Source organism: Chionomys nivalis, chromosome 8 (assembly GCF_950005125.1).
Source record: "Chionomys nivalis chromosome 8, mChiNiv1.1, whole genome shotgun sequence".
In the NCBI taxonomy this organism is placed as follows: Eukaryota; Metazoa; Chordata; class Mammalia; order Rodentia; family Cricetidae; genus Chionomys; species Chionomys nivalis.
In genome coordinates this window covers 94,216,775-94,240,457 of record NC_080093.1, presented here as the reverse complement: position 1 = coordinate 94,240,457, position 23,683 = coordinate 94,216,775, and the positions used below count along the sequence as shown (strand labels likewise).

At 38.3% G+C, this 23,683-nt stretch overlaps 1 protein-coding gene across 1 annotated transcript; it reads left to right on the top strand.

The window, feature by feature from the left end:
* Window positions 1–13,285: 13,285 nt before the first annotated feature.
* On the top strand, window positions 13,286–14,242 carry LOC130880714 (olfactory receptor 51H1-like). Its single transcript, XM_057779891.1, has one exon. It carries the CDS (start codon window positions 13,286–13,288, stop codon window positions 14,240–14,242), a length of 957 nt encoding a protein of 318 aa, XP_057635874.1.
* The last annotated feature ends 9,441 nt before the right edge of the window (window positions 14,243–23,683 follow it).

Here is a 23,683-nt window from a genome sequence, read left to right as displayed (position 1 = left end):
AGTCTATTCTATTTTCCCTTTCCATGGAGATCCATGTGTCTTCCCTTGATCCCTCCTTGCTACTTAGTCTCTCTAGGTCTGTGGGTTGTAGATGATTATCCTTTATTTTTACATCTAATCTCCACTCATAAGTAAGTACATGCCATTTTGTCTTTCTGGGTCTGGGTTACCTCATTCAGGATTACTTTTTTCCAGTTCCATTCATTTTCCTACAAATTTCATGGTGTCATAACAAAAACAGTTGAGTACCTCATGTTTTAAAATCCATTCTTTGGTTGAGGGACATCTAGGTTAGAATTTGTGTGAGTGGCCAACCAATGACTAGTCCAACATAAGACTCATGCCATGAGAATGAGCCCATGACTGACACTTCCTGGATGGCCAGGAATCAGTGCCCAAATATCCCAGAGACTTAGGATAGAACCAAACACAAACTGACAAAAAAACCAATGAAATGATTTTTGATTTCTCCCATAGGCCAGAACTTAATATAATCTTCATCAGGGAGGTTTTTTCCACCAACTGATGAGCACAGATTCAGAAACCCACAACCAGACATTTGGCAGATCTCGGGGAATCCTGTGTATGAGGGAAAGAAAGGATTATAGGAGCCAGAGGGGTCAAAGACACCACAAGAAAATTAGAATCAACTAATCAGAGCTTATAGGGACTGTAGCTTGGTGTTCTTACGGGGCACTTAACAGTGGGAGCAGGGACTGTCTCTGATTCTTGCCTGTGTTTGGGACCCTTTTCCTCCTATGGTGTTGCCTCTCCTAGCTGTAATATGAGGGAAGGGATGTGCCTAGTTTTATTGCAACATGATATGCCATGTTTGGCTGATATCCCTGAGAGGCCTGACGTTTTCTGAAGGGAAACAGAGGGGGAATTGATCTGGGGAAGAGGGAAGGTATGAGGAAGGGACTGGAAGGAGAAGAGTAGTAGAAACTGTAGTTGATATGTAATATATGGGAGAAGAATAAATTAAAAAAGAAAAGAGAATTCCCTCAGTTTGTGTTGTCTTTATTGCCTCTTTCCACTTTCAGGTCTTGGACTGATCTATTCCTTTCCTTGTTTTTTTCTTGGCTCTCTTTAAGGGATTTATTCATTTCCTCTAGTTTTTGTGTTTTCTTCGGTTTTAAAAAGAGGTTGCTTTATATTCTTCAATTTTTTTTGTTTATGTTTCCATGGCTTTCTTTAAGGTATTTACTTCCTCCTTAAGGACCACTACCATCATCATATCTTTTCCTTGTGCTTCAGTTATGCTGGAATATTCATGGCCTGCCATAGTAGGATAGCTGGGTTCCAGTGGAGATATACTTTCCTGGATGTCATTGATTGTTTTTACACTAGCAACCAGGAATCTGGGCTTGGGATAATTATAGGTCTAGGTGTTGATTTCTGGATTTGTTTTTGTTGAGTGTGTGGTTTTTTTTTTTCTTGTTTTCTGTTTCTTCTCTAGATTTTTGGAGAGTGTGATGGCTATGTGCTGCCTGTTCTACTGATCTGCTCAGCTGGTGTGGTGGCTGGGATACAGGGTAAGGGAGGATAGAAGAAGATGGCCACCTCAATGTCCCTTGACCAAAGAATGGATAAAGAAATTTTGGTACATTTACACAATGGAGTACTACGCAGCAGAAAAAAAGTAATGACATTTTGAATTTTGCAGGAAAATGGATAGAGCTAGAAAACATGATTTTGATTGAAGTAATCCAGGCACAGAAAGACAGTTATCACATATACTCATTCATAGGTGGTTTTAAAACATACAGCAAAAAAAAAAAACAAACAACAACAACAACAAAACAGCCTAACAGCCTAAAAACCACAATTCCAGAGAACGTAGACAACAATGAAGACACTAATAGAGACTTACATAGATGTAATCTACCTGAAAAGTAGAAAAAGACAAAATCTCCTGAGTAAATTGGGAGCATGGGGAGTGTTGAAATGGGGGAGGAGAGAGGCAGGGAGGGGAGCAGAGAAAAATGTAGAGCTCAATAAAAACAATAAAAAAAGGGGGGATGGCCTGTGGCATCCACAGGGATGTGGGCATGAGGGAATAGGGGCTGATTGGGTTTTGAGGAACAGAGAAAGAGGACAAGGTCTGTGGGCAGCCTACCTAGTTTTCTGGCAGCCATGGCCTAACAGTGGGTACCTACTAGAGTTAAAGGCTGGGACACAGCGATGAGTAGGGGGAGGGAGATTAGGAGAAGATGGCCCCTGGGGCTCCCAGGAGATGTGAGGGTGGGGAAGGGAGGCTGCAGCTGGAAATCTGTTGCAACACTATGGCTGAGACTGAGAGATTGGGTCTAGAGCATTGACTCTTTTTTTTTTTTACTTATTTATTTATTTTTATTCTTTTTTAATTAAAATTTCCACCTGCTCCCCATTTCCCATTTCCCTCCCCTCCTCCCAAATATTGCCCTCCCCCCACTTCCCTCCCCCTATCCCCACTCCTCTTCTCCTCCCCCCACTCCATTCCCCCTCCCTCTGGTTACTGAAGAGCAGTCCAAATTCCCTGCCCTGCGGGAAGACCAAGGTCCTTCTATCTACGTCCAGAAAGGTGAGCGTCCAAACAGGCTAAGCTCCCACAAAGCCAGTTCATGTATTAGGATCGAAACCTAGTGCCATTGTCCTTGGCTTCTCATCAGTCTTCATTGACCGCCATGCTCAGAGAGTCCGGAATCAACCCATGCTTATTCAGTCCCAGACCAGCTGGCCTTGGTGGGCTCCCAATAAATCAGTTCCACTGTCACAGTGGGTGGGTGCATCCCTCGTGGTCCTGATTTTTTGCTCATGTTCTCCCTCCTTCTGCTCCTCATTTGGACCTTAAGAGCTCAGACCGTTGCTCCAAATTGAGACTCTGTCTCTACCTCGATCCATCGCCAGATGAAGGTTCTAAGGTGATATGCAAGATATTCATCAGTATAGGATAGGGTCATTTCAGGTTCCCTCTCCTTAGTTGCCCAAGGTACCAGCTGGGGACATATTCCTGGACACCTGCGAACCCCTCAAGAGTCAAGTCTCTTGCCAACCCTAAGATGGCTCCCTTAGATAGGATATATACTTCGCTGCTCCCGTATCCATCCTTCCTATATCCCAACCATCCCAATCCTCCGAGCTCCTCCCATCCTCCCCTTCTCATATTTCTCATCCCATTTCCCCTTTGCCCCATGCCACCTCACCCGCAAGTTCCCAGTTTTTGCCCTGGAATCTTGTCTACTTCCCCCTCTCCATGCGGATGACTATATGATTTTCTTTGGGTTCACTTTCTTATTTAGCTTCTATAGGATCACACATTATATGCTTAATGTCTTTTATTTTATGGCTAGAAACCGATTATGAGTGAGTACATCCCATGTTCCTCTTTTTGAGTCTGGGATACCTCACTCAGGATAGTGTTTTCTATTTCCATCCATTTGCACGCAAAATTCGAGAAGTCATTGTTTTTTACTGCTGAGTAGTACTCTAATATGTATATATTCCACACTTTCTTCATCCATTCCTCCATTGAAGGGCATCTAGGTTGTTTCCAGGTTTTGGCTATTACAAACAATGCTGCTATGAACATAGTTGAACAGATACTTTTGTCATTTGATGTGGCATCTCTTGGGTATATTCCCAATAGTGGTATTACTGGATCTTGGGGTAGGTTGATCCCAAATTTCCTGAGAAATCGCCACACTGATTTCCAAAGTGGTTGCACAAGTTTGCATTCCCACCAGCAATGAATGAGTGTGCCTCTTTCTCCACAACCTCTCCAGCAAAGGCTATCATTGGTGTTTTTGATTTTAGCCATTCTGACAGGTGTAAGATGGTATCTCAAAGTTGTTTTAATTTGCATTTCCCTTATCGCTAAAGAGGTTGAGCATGACCTTAGGTGTCTTTTGGCCATTTGAATTTCTTCTGTTGAGAATTCTCTGTTCAGATCAGTGCCCCATTTTTTATTGGGTTCATTAGCATTTTAAAGTTTAGTTTCTTGAGTTCTTTATATATTTTGGTGATCAGACCTTTGTCTGTTGCAGGGTTGGTGAAGATCTTCTCCCAGTCAGTGGGTTGCCTTTTTGTCTTAGTGACAGTGTCCTTTGCTTTACAGAAGCTACTCAGTTTCAGGAGGTCCCATTTATTCAATGTTGCCCTTAATGTCTGTGCTGCTGGGGATAAACGTAGGAAGTGATCTCCTGTACCCATATGTTGTAGAGTACTTCCAACTTTTTCTTCTATCAGGTTCAGTGTGTTCAGACTAATATTGAGGTCTTTAATCCATTTGGACTTGAGTTTTGTGCATGGTGATAGATATGGATCTATTTTCATTCTTCTACACGTTGACAACCAGTTCTGCCAGCACCATTTGTTGAAGATGCTCTCTTTTTTCCATTGAATACTTTTAGCTCCTTTATCAAAAATTAGGTGTTCATAAGTTTGTGGGTTAAAATCAGGGTCTTCTACTCGGTTCCATTGGTCGACTTCTCTGTTTTTATGCCAATACCAAACTGTTTTCAATACTGAGGCTCTGTAATAGAGTTTGAGGTCAGGGATGGTAATGCCTCCAGACGATCCTTTATTATATAAGATTGTTTTGGCTATCCTGGGTTTTTTGTTTCTCCATATAAAGTTGATTATTGTCCTCTCAAGATCTGTGAAGAATTTTGATGGGATTTTAATGGGGATTGCATTGAATCTATAAATTGCCCTTGGTAGAATTGCCATTTTTACTATGTTGATCCTCCCTATCCAAGAGCAAGGGAGATCCTTCCATTTTCTGGTATCCTCCTCAATTTCTTTCTTCATTGACTTAAAGTTCTTGTCAAATAGATCCTTTACTTCCTTGGTTAGGGTTACCCCAAGATATTTTATGCTATTTGTGGCTATCGTGAAGGGTGATGCTTCTCTGATTTCCATCTCTGCTTCCTTATCCTTTGTGTATAGGAGGGCAACTGATTTTTTGGAATTGATCTTGTATCCTGCAACACTACTAAAGGTGTTTATCAGCTGAAGGAGTTCTTTGCTGGAGTTTTTGGGGTCGCTTATGTACACTATCATATCGTCTGCAAATAATGAAAGTTTAACTTCTTCCTTTCCGATTTGAATCCCTTTGATCCCCTTATGTTGTCTTATTGCTATTGCTAGAATTTCAAGCACTATATTAAAGAGGTATGGAGAGAGTGGACAACCTTGTCGTGTTCCTGATTTTAGTGGAATAGCTTTGAGTTTCTCTCCATTTAATTTGATGTTAGCTGACGGCTTGCTATAAATAGCTTTTATTATAGTTAGGAACGACCCTTGTATTCCTAATCTCTCTAAGACCTTTATCATAAAGGGATGTTGAATTTTGTCAAATGCTTTTTCAGCATCTAATGAAATGATCATATGGTTTTTTTCTTTCAGTTTATTTATATGATGGATTACATTGATAGATTTTCGTATGTTGAACCAGCCCTGCATCTCTGGGATGAATCCTACTTGATCATAATGGATAATTTTTCTGATGTGTTCTTGGATTCGGTTTGCCAATATTTTATTGAGTATTTTTGCGTCGATGTTCATGAGTGAGATTGGCCTGTAGTTCTCTTTCTTGGTTGTGTCTTTGTGTGGTTTTGGTATCAGAGTAACTTCAGCTTCATAAAAGGAATTTGGCAATGACTTCTCTGTTTCAATATTGTGAAATACATTAAGGAGTATAGGTATTAGGTCTTCTTGGAAGTTCTGGTAGAATTCTGCATTGAAGCCATCTGGACCTGGGCTTTTTTTGGTGGGGAGGTTTTTTATAACAACTTCTAATTCTTCGCGACTAACAGGTCTATTTAGATTGTTCACCTGGTCCTGGTTTAACTTTGGTATATGGTACTTATCTAAAAAAGTGTCCATTTCTATAACATTTTCCAATTTTGTGGCATACAGATTTTTGTAGTAAGATCTAATGATTCTCTGAATTTCCTCTGAGTCTGTGGTTATGTCTCCCTTTTCGTTTCTGATTTTGTTAATTTGCGTATTCTCTCTCCGCCGTTTGATTAGTTTGGATAGGGGTTTATCAATCTTATTGATTTTCTCCATGAACCAGCTTTTTGTTTCATTGATTCTTTGGATTGTTTTCTGTGTTTCTATTTTGTTGATTTCAGCCCTCAATTTGATTATTTCCAGTCTTCTACTTCTCCTAGGTGAGTCTGCTTCTTTTTTTTCTAAAGCTTTCAGGTGGGCTATTAAGTCTCCAATGTGTGCTTTCTCCGTTTTCTTTAAGTGGGCACTTAATGCTATGAATTTTCCTCTTAGCACTGCTTTCATAGTGTCCCATAGGTTTGAGTATGTTGAGTCTTCGTTTTCATTGAATTCAAGAAAGACTTTAATTTCTTTCTTTATTTCTTCCTTGATCCAGGTGAGGTTCAGTAGTTGACTGTCCAGTTTCCATGAGTTCATAGGCTTTCTGGGGATAGCATTGTTGTTGAATTCTAACTTTAATCCATGGTGATCTGATAAGACACAGGTGGTTACCGATATTTTTTTGTAACTGTGTAAGTTTGCTTTGTTACCGAGTATGTGGTCTATTTTCGAGAAGGTTCCATGAGCTGCAGAGAAGAAGGTATATTCTTTCCTATTTGGGTGGAATGTTCTATAGATGTCTGTTAAGTCCATTTGATTCATTACCTCTCTTAATCCTCTTATTTCTCTGTTAGGTTTCTGTTTGATTGACCTGTCCATTGGTGAGAGAGGAGTGTTGAAATCTCCTACTATTAGTGTGTGTGGTTTGATGACTGCCTTGAGTTTTAGTAACGTTTCTTTTACATAAGTGGGTGCTTTTATATTAGGGGCATATATATTCAGGATTGAGATTTCATCCTGGTGAATTGTTCCTGTTATGAGTAAAAAATGTCCATCTCCATCTCTTTTGATTGATTTTAGTTTGAAGTCGACTTTCTTAGAAATTAGTATGGCCACACCTGCTTGTTTCTTAGGTCCGTTTGCTTGATAAACCTTTTCCCAGCCCTTTACTCTGAGTAGATGTCTGTCTTTGTGGTTGAGGTGTGTTTCTTGTAAGCAGCAGAATGTTGGATCCTGTTTTCGTATCCAATCTCTTAGCCTGTGCCTCTTTATAGGTGAGTTGAGTCCATTGATATTAAGTGATATTAATGACCAGTGGTTGTTAACTCCGGTCATTTTTCCTTTCTTTCTTTCTTTCCTTTGGTAGTAGAGTTTGTGTGTTTCCCTTCTTCAAGTTGTGCTGGTGAAGGGTCTTTAGATGTCTGAGTTATTGTGGGCATTGTTGGACTCCTTGGTTTGTGATTTTCCTTCAATTACTTTCTGAAGGGCTGGATTTGTGGCTACGTATTGTTTAAATTTGTTTTTATCCTGGAAAACTTTGTTTTCTCCATTTATAGTGAACGAAAGCTTGGCTGGGTATAGTAGTCTGGGCTTGCATCCATGGTCTCGTAGTTTCTGCAGTATATCTATCCAGGACCTTCTGGCTTTCATGGTTTCCATAGAGAAATCAGGTGTAAGTCTGATAGGTTTACCTTTATAGGTAACTTGACCTTTTTCCTTTGCAGCTCTTAATATTCTTTCTTTATTCTGTATGTTTTGTGTTTTGATTATTATATGACGAGGAGATGTTTTTTTTTGATCCAGTCGATTTGGTGTTCTGTATGCTTCTTGGACCTTCAAAGGAATATCTTTCTTAAGGTTGGGAAAGTTTTCTTCTATAATTTTATTAAATATATTTTCTGGACCATTGAGCTGTACTTCTTCTCCTTCTTCTATCCCTATTATTCTTAGGTTTGGTCTTTTTATTGTGTCCCAGATTTCCTGAATGTTTTGTGATGAGAATTTGTTGGTTATGCTGTTTTCTTTGATGAGAGTGTTTATTTTCTCTATGGTATCTTCAGTGTCTGAGATTCTTTCTTCTATCTCTTGTAATCTGTTGGTGGTACTTGTCTCTGTAGTTCCTGTTCGTTTATTCAAATTTTCCATCTCCATCCTTCCCTCGGTTTGTGTTTTCTTTATTACTTCCACTTCGTTCTTCAAGTCTTGAACCGTTTCCCTTACCTGTTTGATTACTTTTTCTTGTTTCTCTTGTTTTTCTTGGGTATCTTTGAGATATTTATTCATTTCCTCTACCTTTTTGTTTGTAATCTCTAATTGGTTGTGGCAGTTTTTCACCTCCTGTTTAAGGTCCTCTATTATTTTCATAAAATTCACTTTTGAGTCGAATTCTTCTAATTCTTCTGTATTAGGGTTTAGACTTCTCATTTCGGGATTCCTGGATCCTGGTGATGTCACGTTGCCTTTCAAGTTGTTGGGGGAATTCTTGCATTGGCGCCTGCCCATCTTTTCCTTCAAATGGAGCCAGGAGAGGCCTGATGTCTTGGACCAGTCTTTGCTGTGACTAACTCTCTAGGTGTATCTCCTCAGTGTAGGGGCAGGAACCGTTCCCTTCCAGGTGAACTCCTCAACACCAAAACATGGATGCGTGGTATTCCAATGACCCGCGTAAAGAAGGCCGAATGCAAGGGGTCGGGCGGGGTCCAGTAGAACACAGGCAACACTGCAGTACAAGCTGGAGGTGCCTGCGCTCCCTTTCGGGGGTTGCTGAGGCCTGCCCGCTGCTCTGGTTGGGTAGCCTTAGTGTAGGGGCGTTTGTGCTCTCTACCGGGACCGTCCGCCCCAGGATAGTACACACTCACCCGTTCCGATGAAACTTCTTGGCACCTACACAGGAACTCCTGGATGCCCCAATGAGCCAGGGACTAATGGAAGTAGGGCGCAGGCAGAGCAGGTCCAGCAGATCACAGCAGAGACTGCAGCCCCAGCAGCAGGGGCCCGCTTTCCCTGGCGGGGACCTTGAGGCCTGCCCTCTGGTCAGGGACTCACTGCTCTGGGTTGGTAGCCTTAGTGAAATGGCAGGAAACTGTTCCACAGCTAAGGACCTTGCAGACAAGGCAGGTTTGGGGGTGGGGGTGGGGGCGGGTGTGTAGGAGAGCAAGCCCTGCAGCAGGAGCTGGGGGAGGGGTGTTTGTGCTCTCTACCTGGACAGTCCGCCCCAGGATAGCACACACTCACCCGTCCCGATGAAACTTCTCGGCACCTACACAGGAACTCCTGGATGCCCCAATGAGCCAGGGACTAAGGGAAGTAGGGCGCAGGCAGAGCAGGTCCAGCAGATCACAGCAGAGACTGCAGCCCCAGCAGCAAGGGCCCGCTTTCCCTGGCGGGGACCTTGAGGCCTGCCCTCTGGTCAGGGACTCACTGCTCTGGGTTGGTAGCCTTAGTGAAATGGCCTAGAGCATTGACTCTTAATCTTCCTAATGCTGTAACCCTTCAATATTGCTCCACATGTTGTGGTGACCCTCAAATATAAAATTATACTCATTTCTACTTCATAACGGTAAATTTGCTGCTGTAATCTGAGGTTATCCCCATGAAAGGGCCATTCAGCCTCCAAGGGGTTGTGACTCACAGGTTTAGAACCTTTGGTCTGGGGTAATAGAGAAGGAGGAGAAAGTCTGTGGGTAGCTTACCTCTTCTTGTTTATAGAAGTATATCGTGATACCAATAACAGATTTTGCTTTCAACTGAGTTAGCAAGTAAAATAATAAGTGGCCAGTAATATACTGGTGGATAGAAAGCTGTGTTTTTTATTAATCAATATATTAAAATAAAAATGATATGGTGATGTTTGTTGAAGTTTTATACTTGTGCTGATGTGTCATGACAGAAAGACAACAGAAATTAGATTTTATAGGGATGCACTTGATTGACTTAGATATGTAATAAAATAACATTGGTTAAGCATTTAAAATAAAATTATGATGATTCAAGTATACCAACACTTATGTGGCTGGAATGAGAAAAACTGATTAGCAGCACAACTGTATTGCGAGATAGCATATTTACTAAGAGCACTGAAATGCACATGTTGCAAGCAGAGCAGCGTTCTTCTTCATGTTCTTAGCTTGATAATCATACTGCCTCATGATTCTGTGATGCAGAGAACTTCGAGTCTGGAAACTCAACATTCTGAGGGACTCTGGGATTCAGAGAATGTAGGCATCATTGCTGAACAAATCTGGAACTAACATGCAGATAGCACAGTAGGTGTGGAGCTGGGCTCAGTGCATGACCTTCATTTTTGGTCATCATTTCTTTCTGCCCTTTAAGATCTCAGGACTCAAGAATACACTTTGGTCAAAAAAGGCACCTTCTTTGTTATTTCTGTAATTTAATTCCTACAAATTCACCAAGTCTGGGCCAATTTCTTAAGCGATCTTTTATGAAGAAGAGGACAATCTACTTACCAAATTTATAAAGATCCATTTATATGAATGAGTAAACTATAAATAAATTCAACAAATAATATTATAGAGTACACTGTTTATTATGATATGTTGATATGTGGCTCTTTGTTATTATTATTTGAAGTGATTAATTGTATATTGTAGAATTCATTCTCTCTTGATTGATGGAGACATTGATCAATGACTTCCTAAATGTCCTCTTGCTTGCCTTTTATAAGTATCATGACTTATGACTAGATTTACATGGGTATAAATGACTGAAAAAATGAAGGTGAAAAATAAGAAAAAAAATGAGAAAATCATTATAACTTTGGAATTTTTTTCATATGGGGTAATAGTAAAAGTGCTTTTCTTTAAATTTTTTTAAAAATTTGGATGCATTTTGGGATAAATAAAAAGTGAATACCATTTGTTCATTGCATGGAAATCATGAGATGACTACGCTGGCCATGAAAAGACGTCATGGGGTAGCAATCGTGTTCTGGAACTCCCCTACCTTCTTTCTTAGTAGTTCCATCAGCTTACCTCATTTTTTAAAGATCTGAGTTGCTAAGAGAGGTTTAGTTGCCCTAGAGAGATCTCTGATTTGGAAGCCCAGGGGATCTGCAAGAGTCTCCATGGCACAGTAAAGGGAAGACTGTTGGTGTATGTCAGTACATAAAAATCCTAATGGTGTCATGGCAAGTTTTGCCAGGTGAACCTCCACTGTGCTGTTTAACATCTTTATCTAGTTAGGGTTCGGTCAGGAGTCAGGTAAGTGTGAGAGAAAAACAAGAAGTAAATCTTGTCATGGGAAGGAGATTTAAAATAGCTCTACAGAAGCATCCTTGAGAGTCCCCTTTATCTCTCCCTCTTAGCTTTGATTTCACAATGAGAACAGCCCCTACCTTGTGTATTCTCTTTCCTATTCACATTTACTTGTTCTCTTTCTCACTCACATCTGCATTCAAGGAAAGGTGAAACTGACCTTCTGTAATCTAGTGGTATAGACGGGGGGATACAGACCATCTTCCAGAGTGAACACACTGACTTTGAAGCAATGGATTTTAGCCATGGAGTTAATGTTGGCAGAAGATAAATGTCACCTATGGATTATGTTGTGCTTATTTCTATATTTGGAAATTTCTATTCTTGTGGTGGGCATTCACGATTTTATCAAGTGAGGGTGGTTATAATTAATCTATTGGGGAGGGTTTTATTTTATTCTTATTTCTTCAATCTTATCTGCACTTTATATATCTAGAAAAATGAAGAATAAATTTATACTTTTAATTTCAATCCTCACTGTGGTCTATTTTAAAACAATACCCAGGAATGCCTAGAATCCCAGAAGTTACTTACTACTTTATAGAAAATTAAAGTTCATTTTTGTGGCTCCATCTGCTTCTTCAATCTTTGTGCAGATGAACCTGAAGGACTAGTGGAGCCTAAGGTGCCTGTGCAGAATGTTTACAGGGCCTGGTGCCTCTTCCACCAAACCACACATGACAAAGCTATGGGTCCAACATCACAATCTTCAGAGAATACAGTTGCATTCCATCTGTTTTCTAAATATTAGGTAATTTAGAAAAATAGCAAGTCTTGAAGATTCTTGTCAAAAGAGTACCTGCCAAAAGCTGCAGTGACTGACTTCTCTGAGTCTGTGATTCCTCCTGGCCCTTAACTGTAATTCTCAACAAGGCTTTGGAGATCCTTACCTCTTATTCTTATGAAAGTTTCGCTCCTAAATGAATGAAAGAATGGTATCAATTAATAAATTACTAAGTGCATCACGTTCTGTCTCTACTGCTCTTGTAATTTCTGTTTTCTTTCCCCTTCTTTTCTTCCACGCTGCTTACCCCACTTTTCTTTGCTCACTTCTTAAAGTTTCTTTTATCATCACTCTGTATTACAGGCATTTGTTTGATAAGAATTTTCACTCTCACAAGGCACTCAGGCTCTTCTGGCTGAGAAGCATACCACGACTTTATATACATATGTGTGTGTGTGTGTGTGTCCGCGCGCGCTATAGGTAATATAAGCATAAACTACAGATTTCCATTAAGGTGACCATGTCTCTCCCCCATTCAGGGTGTGTTACTTGATAAACGTGCCTTAGAAATAGAAAACTGTAATATGATACCATCTTTAGGGGAGACCCACTATATCTTGTATTGATAGCTTACTGTGGAAAGGATTTTGCTGTTGCTTCCACAATCATGGTTTAGTCTGCCTTTTGCTGAAATCTTAATGATTTAGAAGAGACAAATATATTCATTTTAATGTTTGATGTGGCTAAACTTGGATTCAGGACAAATCTGTGCTTATATCCAGACTCTGAAGAATAAAGAAACGTTGTGCTTTGAGTAGAAAAATACAAATATGAACTAGGTTCTGTAAGAGGCCTGAACCCAAGGAGGGGGCTGGTGGGAGTGGCAGTCATTGTGACAAATTGGAATTTCATAGTTTATACTGCCATCATTAGAATTGTCCTCTGTAATTATCCTCGGTCAGTCACGGACACTGTATAGCACCAGGTGTGATTCACATAGAGATTGCACAGGGGGAGCTGGGGTCTGCATGTATGTTTCTCAGCTCCTTAGTAAACTTGAATCTAATCAGTTAATAAAGAAAACTGTGTCTTAAGGTTGAAAGATTTTCAAGGAGGATGTTCTACCTCCTCAGCTGCTGATTACTCGACATAAACAACATTGATGAGGAAGAAAGGATAGGAAAGGGGAAATTTTTGCTTTATAGATTAGTAGTATACTGCATTCTTAAGCTGATATATTCCTGAGTGAGTCATTTTTCCATGGACCATTAGAAATGTCTTCAAACAGGATCTTCCTTAGAGTGGTAATTTCAGGGACTCCACACTCACACTCATGAGGAAATAAAAAGGCTGCACTCCTAGGGAGGTCAGATTGTAACATACCAATAAACCCCACCATTTATTTTTAGGAAACAGCTTCTCAGGATTCTCTAAGTTCCTCTCCACGCCACGCCTGTTTGTCGGCTTCATGGCAGACCATAACCACTCCCAATTCCAGCACCCTTACTTTGTCTTAACTGGAATCCCCGGACTTGAGCAGAAGTACTACTGGATGGCATTCCCACTGGGTGCCATATATGTCACTGCTCTCTTTGGCAATGGTATTATCATCTCTACAATCAAATCCGAGTCATCTCTGCACATTCCTATGTACTACTTTCTGTGTATGCTGGCGTTTGCGGATATGGGGCTCACCCTCTGTACTCTGCCCTCTATGCTCGGCATATTCTGGTTTAACTACAAATTCATCACTTTTGATGGTTGTCTTACTCAGATGTACTTCATTCACACCTTCTCAGCCATCGAGTCAGGAGTGCTAGTCGCAATGGCCATTGATCGTCTTATAGCCATCTGGAGTCCTCTCAGATACGGCACCATTTTAACCAATGGTGTGGTCTGTAAAATAGGGATACTCATCTTGTCAAGAGCAGTCTGTGTGGTCTTCCCTGTGCCTTTCCTCATCAAGAGGCTTCCGTTTTATCGCTCCAACATCCTTTCTCACTCCTTCTGCCTCCATCAAGATGTCATGCGCCTTGCCTGCGCCAGCACACGTGTCAACAGTCTCTATGGCCTCATAGCTGTCATCTTTACCAAGGGTTCTGACTCCCTCTCCATCCTCTTCTCCTATGTGTTCATTCTCCGCACGGTGATGGCCATTGCCTCCGGGGAGGGCCGGCTGAAGGCTCTCAACACTTGTGTTTCACATATCTGTGCTGTACTTATTTTCTATGTGCCATTGATTGGGGTATCAGTCATCCATCGCTTTGGAAAGCACTTGTCACCACTGACACACACCCTTATGGCCAATGCCTACCTTCTTGTCCCCCCTGTGCTAAACCCCATAGTTTATACTGTCAAGACCAAGGAGATACGAAAAAAGATTATCCAGATATTTGTTAGAACTAAAATTACTTCAGAGGGTTAAAACTTACCAGTTTGAGAGAGAAATAATTATCTAAGAACTTAAATCTAACTATGAAAATAAAGAATGTTTATTTTTCAAAGTTTTCTGTGTGAGTTGAATTGTGAAAAGACATACTTTCCTGCTCAGAAGACAGATACTTTATTTTGCTGTGCCAAATTGTCTTTTACTTAATACAGAAAAGGTAACATACATATGAACTGTATTTCTCTGTAAACATTCAGTTAAGACTTGCTAGACACTAGATGAAAGCAGGGATTATTACCAATTCTATTTTGAAAATAATTTATTGGTCAAAATAAGACAAGGGTTGTTGCCTTTTAAGCTATAGTTACTGTAATGAATTTTATCTAACGTAATAATTTAAGGGATTTCTGTTATGGATTACTTGCATGAATGCAGTAGATGGGAAAAATTATTAAATAATAAAAAAAGGAAGAACACTATTAAATTAATTTTGAAACAGAAAATGGCCAAATTTTATAATTAAGAATATAAATGTAAATTAAAGTACAGTTTGATAACCATTTGAGGGTGTCTTTTCCTAGCTGTCCCGGCTGAGCTGGATGACACCAGATCTTATGTTAATTTTCTTTAGGTATAGTTTCAGGTACTGAATATGGAAACAATATTTCTTGGTATCTACAGTAATTGTGAACTAAACTGAACATGAAATTTAATAAGAAGCCATTATTAGTGCTATTTGTGAGCTACAAAGTACTATGTAAAAATAAGATTTCAAGAACATTGAGCACCATGGAAGATAAGAACCTTCATAGACTACTAAGTAAAAGGCACAGTGCTAGATAATTTTGCATGTTAGCTCATCTGAGGATCATAGTATGTCTCTCAAGCAGGCATTAATTCCAAGAGAAAAAAACAAGTCACAAAGTGATTTATTTTGTAAACCAAGAATATTGAGAGTCATAGTAGACAGAGAGATATTATTTGAAGGTTAGCTGAGATGTATATTTTTGAATATGTATATTTTGTATAATATGAATGTTTTGAGTATTTTGAATAAAGGTTTCATTGACATGTTGAGTAATAAGCAAGTTCAGGTTTGTTTGAGTTCAGGTTGTTTGGAAGGCTGTAAATTGAATGAAAAAGAAGTCATTAAAAAGAAGCTTGGTTATCAGTCAAGGTATCTAGTTTCCTGAGTTCTTTAAATACCTTGAATATTAGTTCTCTGTCGATTATAAAGTTGCTAAAACCCTTTTCCCATTTTCTAGGTTACTGCATTGTTGAAATGATGATGCCTTTTGCTTTGCTGAAACTTTTCAGTTTCCTTAGGTCCCATTTATTATTTGCGGATCTTAGTGCCTGTGCTAACAGTGTTCTGTTCAGAAAGTCTCCCGTGCCAATGAGTTCAAGAATATTCCCCACTTTCTCTTCTATCAGGCTCAGTGTATCTGCTTTATGTTGAGGTAATTGATCCATTTGGAGATGAGTTTTGCACAGGATGATAAGTATAGCTCTATTTGCATTCTTCTACATCAGCGATCTCGTTTGACTAGCATCATTTGTTGAAGATGTTTTTTTTTCCCCAGTGTTTATTCATGGCTTCTTTATCAAAAGTCAGGTGACCATAGGTATGGGTCTTCAACTCAGTTTCATCAATCGGTTTGTTTGTTTTTGTACCACTATCATGCTGGTTTTATCATTACACCTTTGGAGTATAACTTCAAGTTGGGAATGGTGAGACCTCCAGCAGTTTTTTGGTTGTTCAGGATTGTTTCAGTTATCTTTGCTTTTCTGTTTTTCCATATGAAGCTAAGAATTGATCTCCCAAGAGCTGTGAAAAATTGTGTTGGAATTTTGATGGGGGTTTCATTGAATCTGTAGATTGCTTTTGGTAGGTTAGCCATTTTTACTATATTAATCCTATCCATCCATGAGCATGGAAGATCTTTCCATCTCCTGATATCTTCTTCAACTTTTTTCTTCAAAGACTTGAAGTTTTTAATCACATAGCTCTTCCACTTGCTTGGTTAAAGTTACCCCAAGATATTTCATGCTATTGGGAAAGGTGTGTTGTCTCCCTGTTTTCTTTGTCAGTCCATTTGCCATTTATATGTAGGAGATATACTGATTTTTGTAAGTTACTTTTGTATTCAGCTACTTTGCTGGAAGTATTTATCAGCTGTAGGAGTTCCCTAGTGGAATTTTTAGGGTCACTTATATGCATTCTATCATAACATCTGAAAATAAATATGTGTTAGCTTCCTTCTTTCCAATTTACTCTTGATCTCCTTCAATTATCTTATGTTCTAGCTAAGACTTCAAGAACTATATTAAATATGTATGGAGAGAATGAGCAACCTTGTCTTATCCTTAATTTTAGTGGAATTGCTTTGAATTTATCTCTATTTAATTTGATGTTTCTATGGGCTTGCTGTAATGTATGTCCCTTGCATCCTTAATCACTCCAGGACTTTTATCATTCTAGGTGTTGGATTTTGTGAAGGTCTACTACTACTCTAATGATAAGATCATGTGTCTCTTTTTCAAGTTTGTTTATGTGTTGGATTACATTTTTTATTTATGTGTATTGAACCTGCAACTGTGGAATGAAACCTACTTGTCCATGATAGACAATCTTTTTTATGTATTCTTGGAACCAGTTTGCAAGTATGTTATTGAGAATTTTTTAACTATGATCATAAGGGAAATGGGTTTATAATATCTGTTCTTTGCTGTGTATTTTTGTAATTTGAGTATCAGGATATGTTCCTTAAGTTTCTATTTTGTGGAATGATTTGAGGAATATAATATTGTCATTAACACTTCTTTGAAAGTTTGGTAGAATTATGTGCTAAAACTATCTGGACTTGGGCTTTTTTTGTTTGGGAGACTTTTTCTGACTACTTTTATTTCATTGGGGTTTTTAGGTCTGTTTAAATTTCTTATCTGGTCTTGATTTAACTTTGGTAAGTGGTATTCATCATGAAAATTGCACATTTATTTTAGATTTTCCAATTTGGTGAAGTACAGGTTTTTAAAGTATGTCCTTATGATTCTCTGAATTTCTTCAGTGCCTGTTGTTTTTTTCCTTCTTTCATTTCTAATTTTTAAAATTTGGATATTCTCTCTCCACCTTTTAGTTAATTTAGGCAGGGGTTTGTCAATCTTATTGGTTTTCTCGAATAATCAACTTGTTTCATTGACTCTTTGTATTCTTATTTCTTTCTATTTTATTAATTTCAGTACTGAGTTTGATTATTTCTTACCATTTACTCTTTTTGAATATGATTTACAATTTGAGTCCCATAATTTTAGTTATGTTGTATATTTATTTTCATTCAATTCTAGAAAGTCTTTAATTTCTGTCTTGACTCATTTTTCACACAATATTGGTATGTGAGGGTCAATATGCGATTTAAGCTATAGTAGTGTTTCTTTTACAAACATGGGTACCCTTGTGTTGGAGGCATAGATATTAAAAATTGTAATGTCCTCATTATAGATTTTCCTTTGATGAGTATTTAGTGTACTTCCTCATCTCTTCTGAATGGTTTGGTTTTGCTAGCAAGACAGTTGCTTCTTAGGCCCATTTTCTTGGAATATTTTTTTTTTTAATCCTTTAACCTCAAGGTGATGTCTATCATTAATGTTAAGGTATGTTTCTGTTGTAATAAGAGCGGCGGGGCTGTGTTCCGCCGCCCGGCTAGCTCAGTCGGTAGAGCATGAGACTCTTAATCTCAGGGTCGTGGGTTCGAGCCCTACATTGGGCGCCGCTCTTATTACAACAGAGAGAAGAAGGGGGTAACTGGTTTTTTGGGATGATTGGTATTTGTGAATTACTGTTTATAGAAAATTGTACTGGTACTGTTTCTTGTATATTGATATATTGAATATTGAATGTGAGTGTTCCTACCTCTATTTTTGTATGAGTATGCTTATAATTCTGTCTATATTGTATTGATACATCTACCATATTACATTGTACATTTCTACCTCTGATACTATGACATTGTTTACAGTTGAAGATCATTGTCTTCATATATTGCACAGTTGTTTATTCTTTTAGTCTTCAAAGTTAGATAGGTATTGAGAATTATATGTTTGTCATATTTATTTTTAAGTTTATCAGGTCTTTTAGTTACATAGAGATTATATTTAGTATGATCTTCAGCCTCTTCGAAGAGCTGTAGAAAATGACCTTCAAATCCACACCAAAGCAAATTATTCATATCTATATCATGTTTCTGGTTGAATTCATTCTATTAGTCTGTATCTTTTTATTGGGGAATACATACCACTGATATTAAAAGATGCTGATGAACAGTGATTGTTTGTTCCTGTTACTTTATTTTTGTTGTTATTGTTGATGATGATGTATGTGTGTGTGTGTTTTCTTTTGTTTTGATTTGCTAGTCTGGGATTGTTTAATCCATGTTTACTTGGTTGTATTTAACCCTTTTAGGTTAGAATTTTCCTTTCAGTGCCTTCTGTATGGATACATTTGTAGATAGATACTACTTTGTTGCAAGGAGAGGCCTACTTGTTTGTCCCAGTCACTCCGATAGTTTACACCGGAAATAACCACATAGAAACTGTATTAATTAAATCACTGCTTGGCCTATTAGCTCTAGCTTCTTATTGGCTAACTCTTATATTAATTTAAACCATTTCTATTAATCTGTGTATTGTCATGTGGCAGTGACTTATCAGGTAAAATTCCCAATGTCTGTCTCTGGTGGATTCATGGTGTCTCTCTACTCTGCTTTCTTCCTCCCCGAATTCAGTTCTGTCTTCTCTGCCTATCTAAGTTTTGCCCTATCAGGCCAAAGTAGTTTCTTTATTAACCAATGAAAGCAACCCAAAGATAAAAGGACCTTCTACACCATTACTTAAATTTGGTTTTGTTATAAAATGTCTTATTTTCTCATCCTATTGTCATAGAATGTTTTATTGGGTTTAGTATTCTAGATTGATATCTGTGGTCTCTTAAAACATGTAGACTATCAGCCCAGGTCCTTCTGGCCATTAGAATGTCCATTGAAAAGTTAAATGTAATTCTAATAGATTTTCCATTAACTATTACTTGGTCTTTCCCTCCTTGCTTGTGATGTCCTTTCTTTGTTTATTGTTTTGATTATTATGTGACGAGGGAAATTATTTTTTATTAGTTCAGTCTATTTTGTATTCTGTATGCTTCTTGTACTTAGACAGACATCTTTATGTTAGGAATATTTTTTATGAGTTCATTGAAAATATTTTCTGTCGCTTTGACCTGGGTTTCTTCTTCTTCTTCCTCTATTTCCATTATTTTTAGATTTGGTCTTTTCATAGTGTCACAGATTTCCTGGATATTTTGTGCCAGTATTTTAGATTTAACATTTCCTTTGACCAATGTATCCATTTCTTCTATCATGTCTTCAATGCTATTTCCATTATTCTGTTAAGGCTTGCCTCTGTGGTTTCTGTTCAGTTCCTAAATTTTTTATTTTCAGATTTTCCTCAGTTGAGTTTTCTTTATTGACTCTATTTACATTTCAGGTCTTGCGCTGTTTTATTCATGTCCTTCCAGTGTTTGCGTTCTTCAAGGGTTCATTCATTTCCTCTTTAAGAATCTCTGTCATATTCATAAAGGTTCTTTGAAGGTCTTTTCTAGTGACTAAGCTGTGTTAGAATATTTGTCTTCCTGTGGTAGGATTGTTTGTCTCATGGAGACATAGTGTCCCAACTGCTATTGATTGTGTTAATTTTTTATTGATTATGTTTTTATGCTAGTGTCTAGGAATATGGAATTTGAAAGATTGTAATTGTAGGTGTTGATACCTGGTCTTGTCTTTGCTGGCTGGGTGGGTGTTTTGTTTTTGGTTTCAGTTTCCTCCCTGATTCTCAAGAGTGTGGTGACTGTGTGTTGTCTGGTACGAAATTATTCTGGGATCTTGTTTGGTGTGTCTACTAGGGATTCAAGCTGAAAACTTTTTTTTTTTCTGGATTTGAGAGCTTAGGAATGGAGTTTCTGAATTTAGGAATGTGGATGAACTGGTGCTATGCTGAGCTTGTGCACAGCAGGGAGCAAATCAGGGCATCACACCGGGTCTACTTATCCCCCTGGTAATGGAACACTGAGTGAGGAGAGGCCACAGCAGAACGTCTTCTACAGAGCTCAGAATAAGACTGTGAGATTGGGCTTTGAGGAATGCAGGGAGAGGCGAGGATTTTCAGTTTGCCTACCTACTTCCTTAGCTGGAGTAGCCTGTGGGTTCCAAGGGAGTATCTTCTGGAGTTGGGGGCTAGGATAAAGCAAGCAGTGAGGGGATGGAGGTTAGAAGAGGGAGCCCTGAGGGATCCACTGGAAATGGGACATGGGGAGAAGGTGGCCACCATTAGTTGTCTGCTGTAGAGCTGGGGATGAGAATGGGGCATTAGATTTTGAGCAGCTGAGGGAAAATTAAAGAATCCACAGTTAGCTTAACTGTTTCCCTGGTCAGAGTCAGAAATCTGTAATAATTACACACACATACACACACACACACACACAGAGAGAGAGAGAGAGAGAGAGAGAGAGAGAGAGAGAGAGAGAGAGAGAGAGAGAGAAGTTTCTCTGGTGAGTAATGGGAGATATACTCACACTCACTAGCCTTTGGCTATAAAGATAAAAATGTAGGTGACACTTTAGTACTATGTTCATTTATCAGAATAACAGTACTAGGTTCTCACCTGGAGCCTATGTTCAAACAGCCTCAGCCTTAGGTTTTTTTTTTTTTTTTATTTTCAGATATATAGGTTTTATCTTGTGGGGTGGGCTTTATATCCAGCAAGATTGGTTACTCCCCTAACACTCCACTATGGCCTGACACAACAGAAAGATTTAAACCTCTGCTTGGTAGGGTAGTATATGGATTAAAATTCAGAGTGAATGGATTAATTTTTATTTAATGATCTGACATATCCAAAGAAGAAAATTCAACACTGTTTCAATGCTCTTCAAAGTATCTCAGTCTCACAAAAGAGAAATATCAGGAAGTATGAAGTATTGATAGATTATGTTAAAATAAAGGGTGACTTGGTCCAGGACAATAATATTGGAATTAAGATTTAAAGACCACAATTAGCCTTATTATCCCTTACTGATTTTTATATATCCTCAAAACTTACTGATAAATTCATTTTTTATCTTTTATTTTCTCATATATTTCATAGGGACCAAAGTTTTCATTCCCTCCACTCCTCCTTGTCCTTTCCAGTCCTCTCTTTTCTCTCAGATGAACTCTTGCTCTTTTTCCCTTACAAAAAAAAAAAAAAAAAAAAAGAAAAGAAAAAGAAACAAAGAAAGAAAGAAAAAAAAAGAAAAAAAAAACAGCAAGCAGGCCTCCCGGGATATTCAGCAAACATGGTCTAACATGATACAATAAGGAAAAGAGTTTCACACACAGTCAAAATAGTCAGGGACACCCCACTCCCACTGTTGGGAGTCCCATAAGAAAATCAAACTATACAACCTATACAAACTATAGAACCTTCTCTTGAGGTACTTCTCTGGCTATGCCTAGGATTTGACTGTGGGTCTCTGCATCTTCAACCATCAATTTATGGTTTTATGGAGTCTTAGTTTAATTAAAATTTTAGAAAGACAAGGAAGGAGACAAATGCAGATGTAGGAAGTGAAAGAGAGGGGAAAAGCTAGCATGGGACATGGAGACATAGACATGCTCGAAAAGGAACGGAGGGTAGAAAATGGAAAGGTTCTGAATTTACTAAACAAGACTAAATGGAATTGTAGATACTTGAATTTTACCCAAAGAAATCAAGTTCAAAGGGAGTTCAGAAGAAATAGTTGAGTTGTTACATGGAAGGAGATATGAACTGTGAAGACATTAATGGAGGCAACGCTGAGCCTAGAGAAGCATCATGTGATGAGCTACAGAGAACTTAGGTGGATGCTTGTGTGGTGAGCCACAGAGAAAACACATACAGAGGCTTGCAGAAAATTTTGAGATTGATTTTATTTCCCCATAGTCCCATTGAAGAATAAAAGGGCAGGCAAAATAGAAAGGGCACCAGAAGCCTCTGTTTTCACAGAGTCTGAACACTACAAATGTATTTCCTGAGCAACTGTTGCTTGCTCTCATCTTAGATGCAATGTAATTATATTTTATGGTTGTTAAACTACTAAAGTTGGTATTGAATAAAACAAACACATCTCTAAATACAATTATATTTTATAGGTAATCATTAAAAATTATATATAAACAATATTATAACAATGTATATCATACACGGCAACATAAAAAATGCAGTTTTGAAAGATGAGATACATAAATGCAAGTAAAGTTCTATTATTTTTTTCTCTTAGATCAATATATTATGATTTCTGACATTCTCTTTGAGGCTTGTTTCCCATTTATATTGCATCAATATTGAGTCCTTGCTTAATGTAGAATAATGCTTAATAACCTCCAAACACATACAATCAAAATCTTTATGAATCAGGAATTGTTAGATAAATTTGGTGCCATCATAAACTCAATCCTTCAGGATTACCCTTAACTGACTCTGTCTAGTTTATCTTGTCGAGGTGAAGCTCTTGCTTAAAGCTTCAGCAGTGTGACTGCTCTTGCTTCTCTGACACCTATTGTAGGGCCAGAAGGTCCTTTTTCTCTTTGGAATATGCTTGTGAGTCCTGGAAACCCTGAGGCATGGGCCCAATCTCAGTTGACAGGTTTCAGGGAAGTAGTTTGACATTTGAATCCAGCTATGCCACTGAGAAGTGGTGCAACCTTGACAAGTTACTGCTCTGGATCTCAGTTTTCTTCTGTAGAAAATGCTTGTCACAACTCTTTCAAAGATTGTTGAAGAATTCAGTGAGATAGCAGGTAAATTATGTAGCTGGATTGGTTAACTACACATTAAATACAGAATTCCAATATGATCTTGTTTGCACTGGAATCGTCTGAGTGCACTTGTTTACAGAGAAACATTACAGAATTGAGCAGAAAAATCGGGTGTGTTTCTTTGTATCCTTGGGATCCAGCATAATTACTGACATTTCTTAGTGTTAAATACATAATAATTTATGGTTAAATGGCCTAACAAATCAGTTGCCTGACACTAAAGTACTGTTAAGGCAGATATTATCATAAACACAAGAACATGTAACATATTCTTCTGAAAGTGTGAACTCTGCATCTCAAATCCTTCACTTATGTTCAGTGTTTCCACTAGACTTACACTTTATTCTGTCAACTTTTATCAAAACCTCAGTACACAGTAATATTGTCAACAGTCTTGCTAGTTCGAAAGAATTCTGTATGATTGTATTAGATATGTAAAGGAAAATCATATATTTTTTAAGAAAAGGTATGTACTAGGAATAATGTGTCTGATTTAATTTATTGCAGAACCCTTTGAAAACATAAATACCTAGACATAAAGGTAATTGAATTGTTGTGTTACAATATTATAGCAGTTTCTTCTCTATTAAAATAT

Coding starts and splice junctions, on each gene's coding strand:
- LOC130880714 (XM_057779891.1), top strand. CDS start 13,286: ATGGCAGACCATAACCACTCCCAATTCCAGCACCCTTACTTTGTCTTA.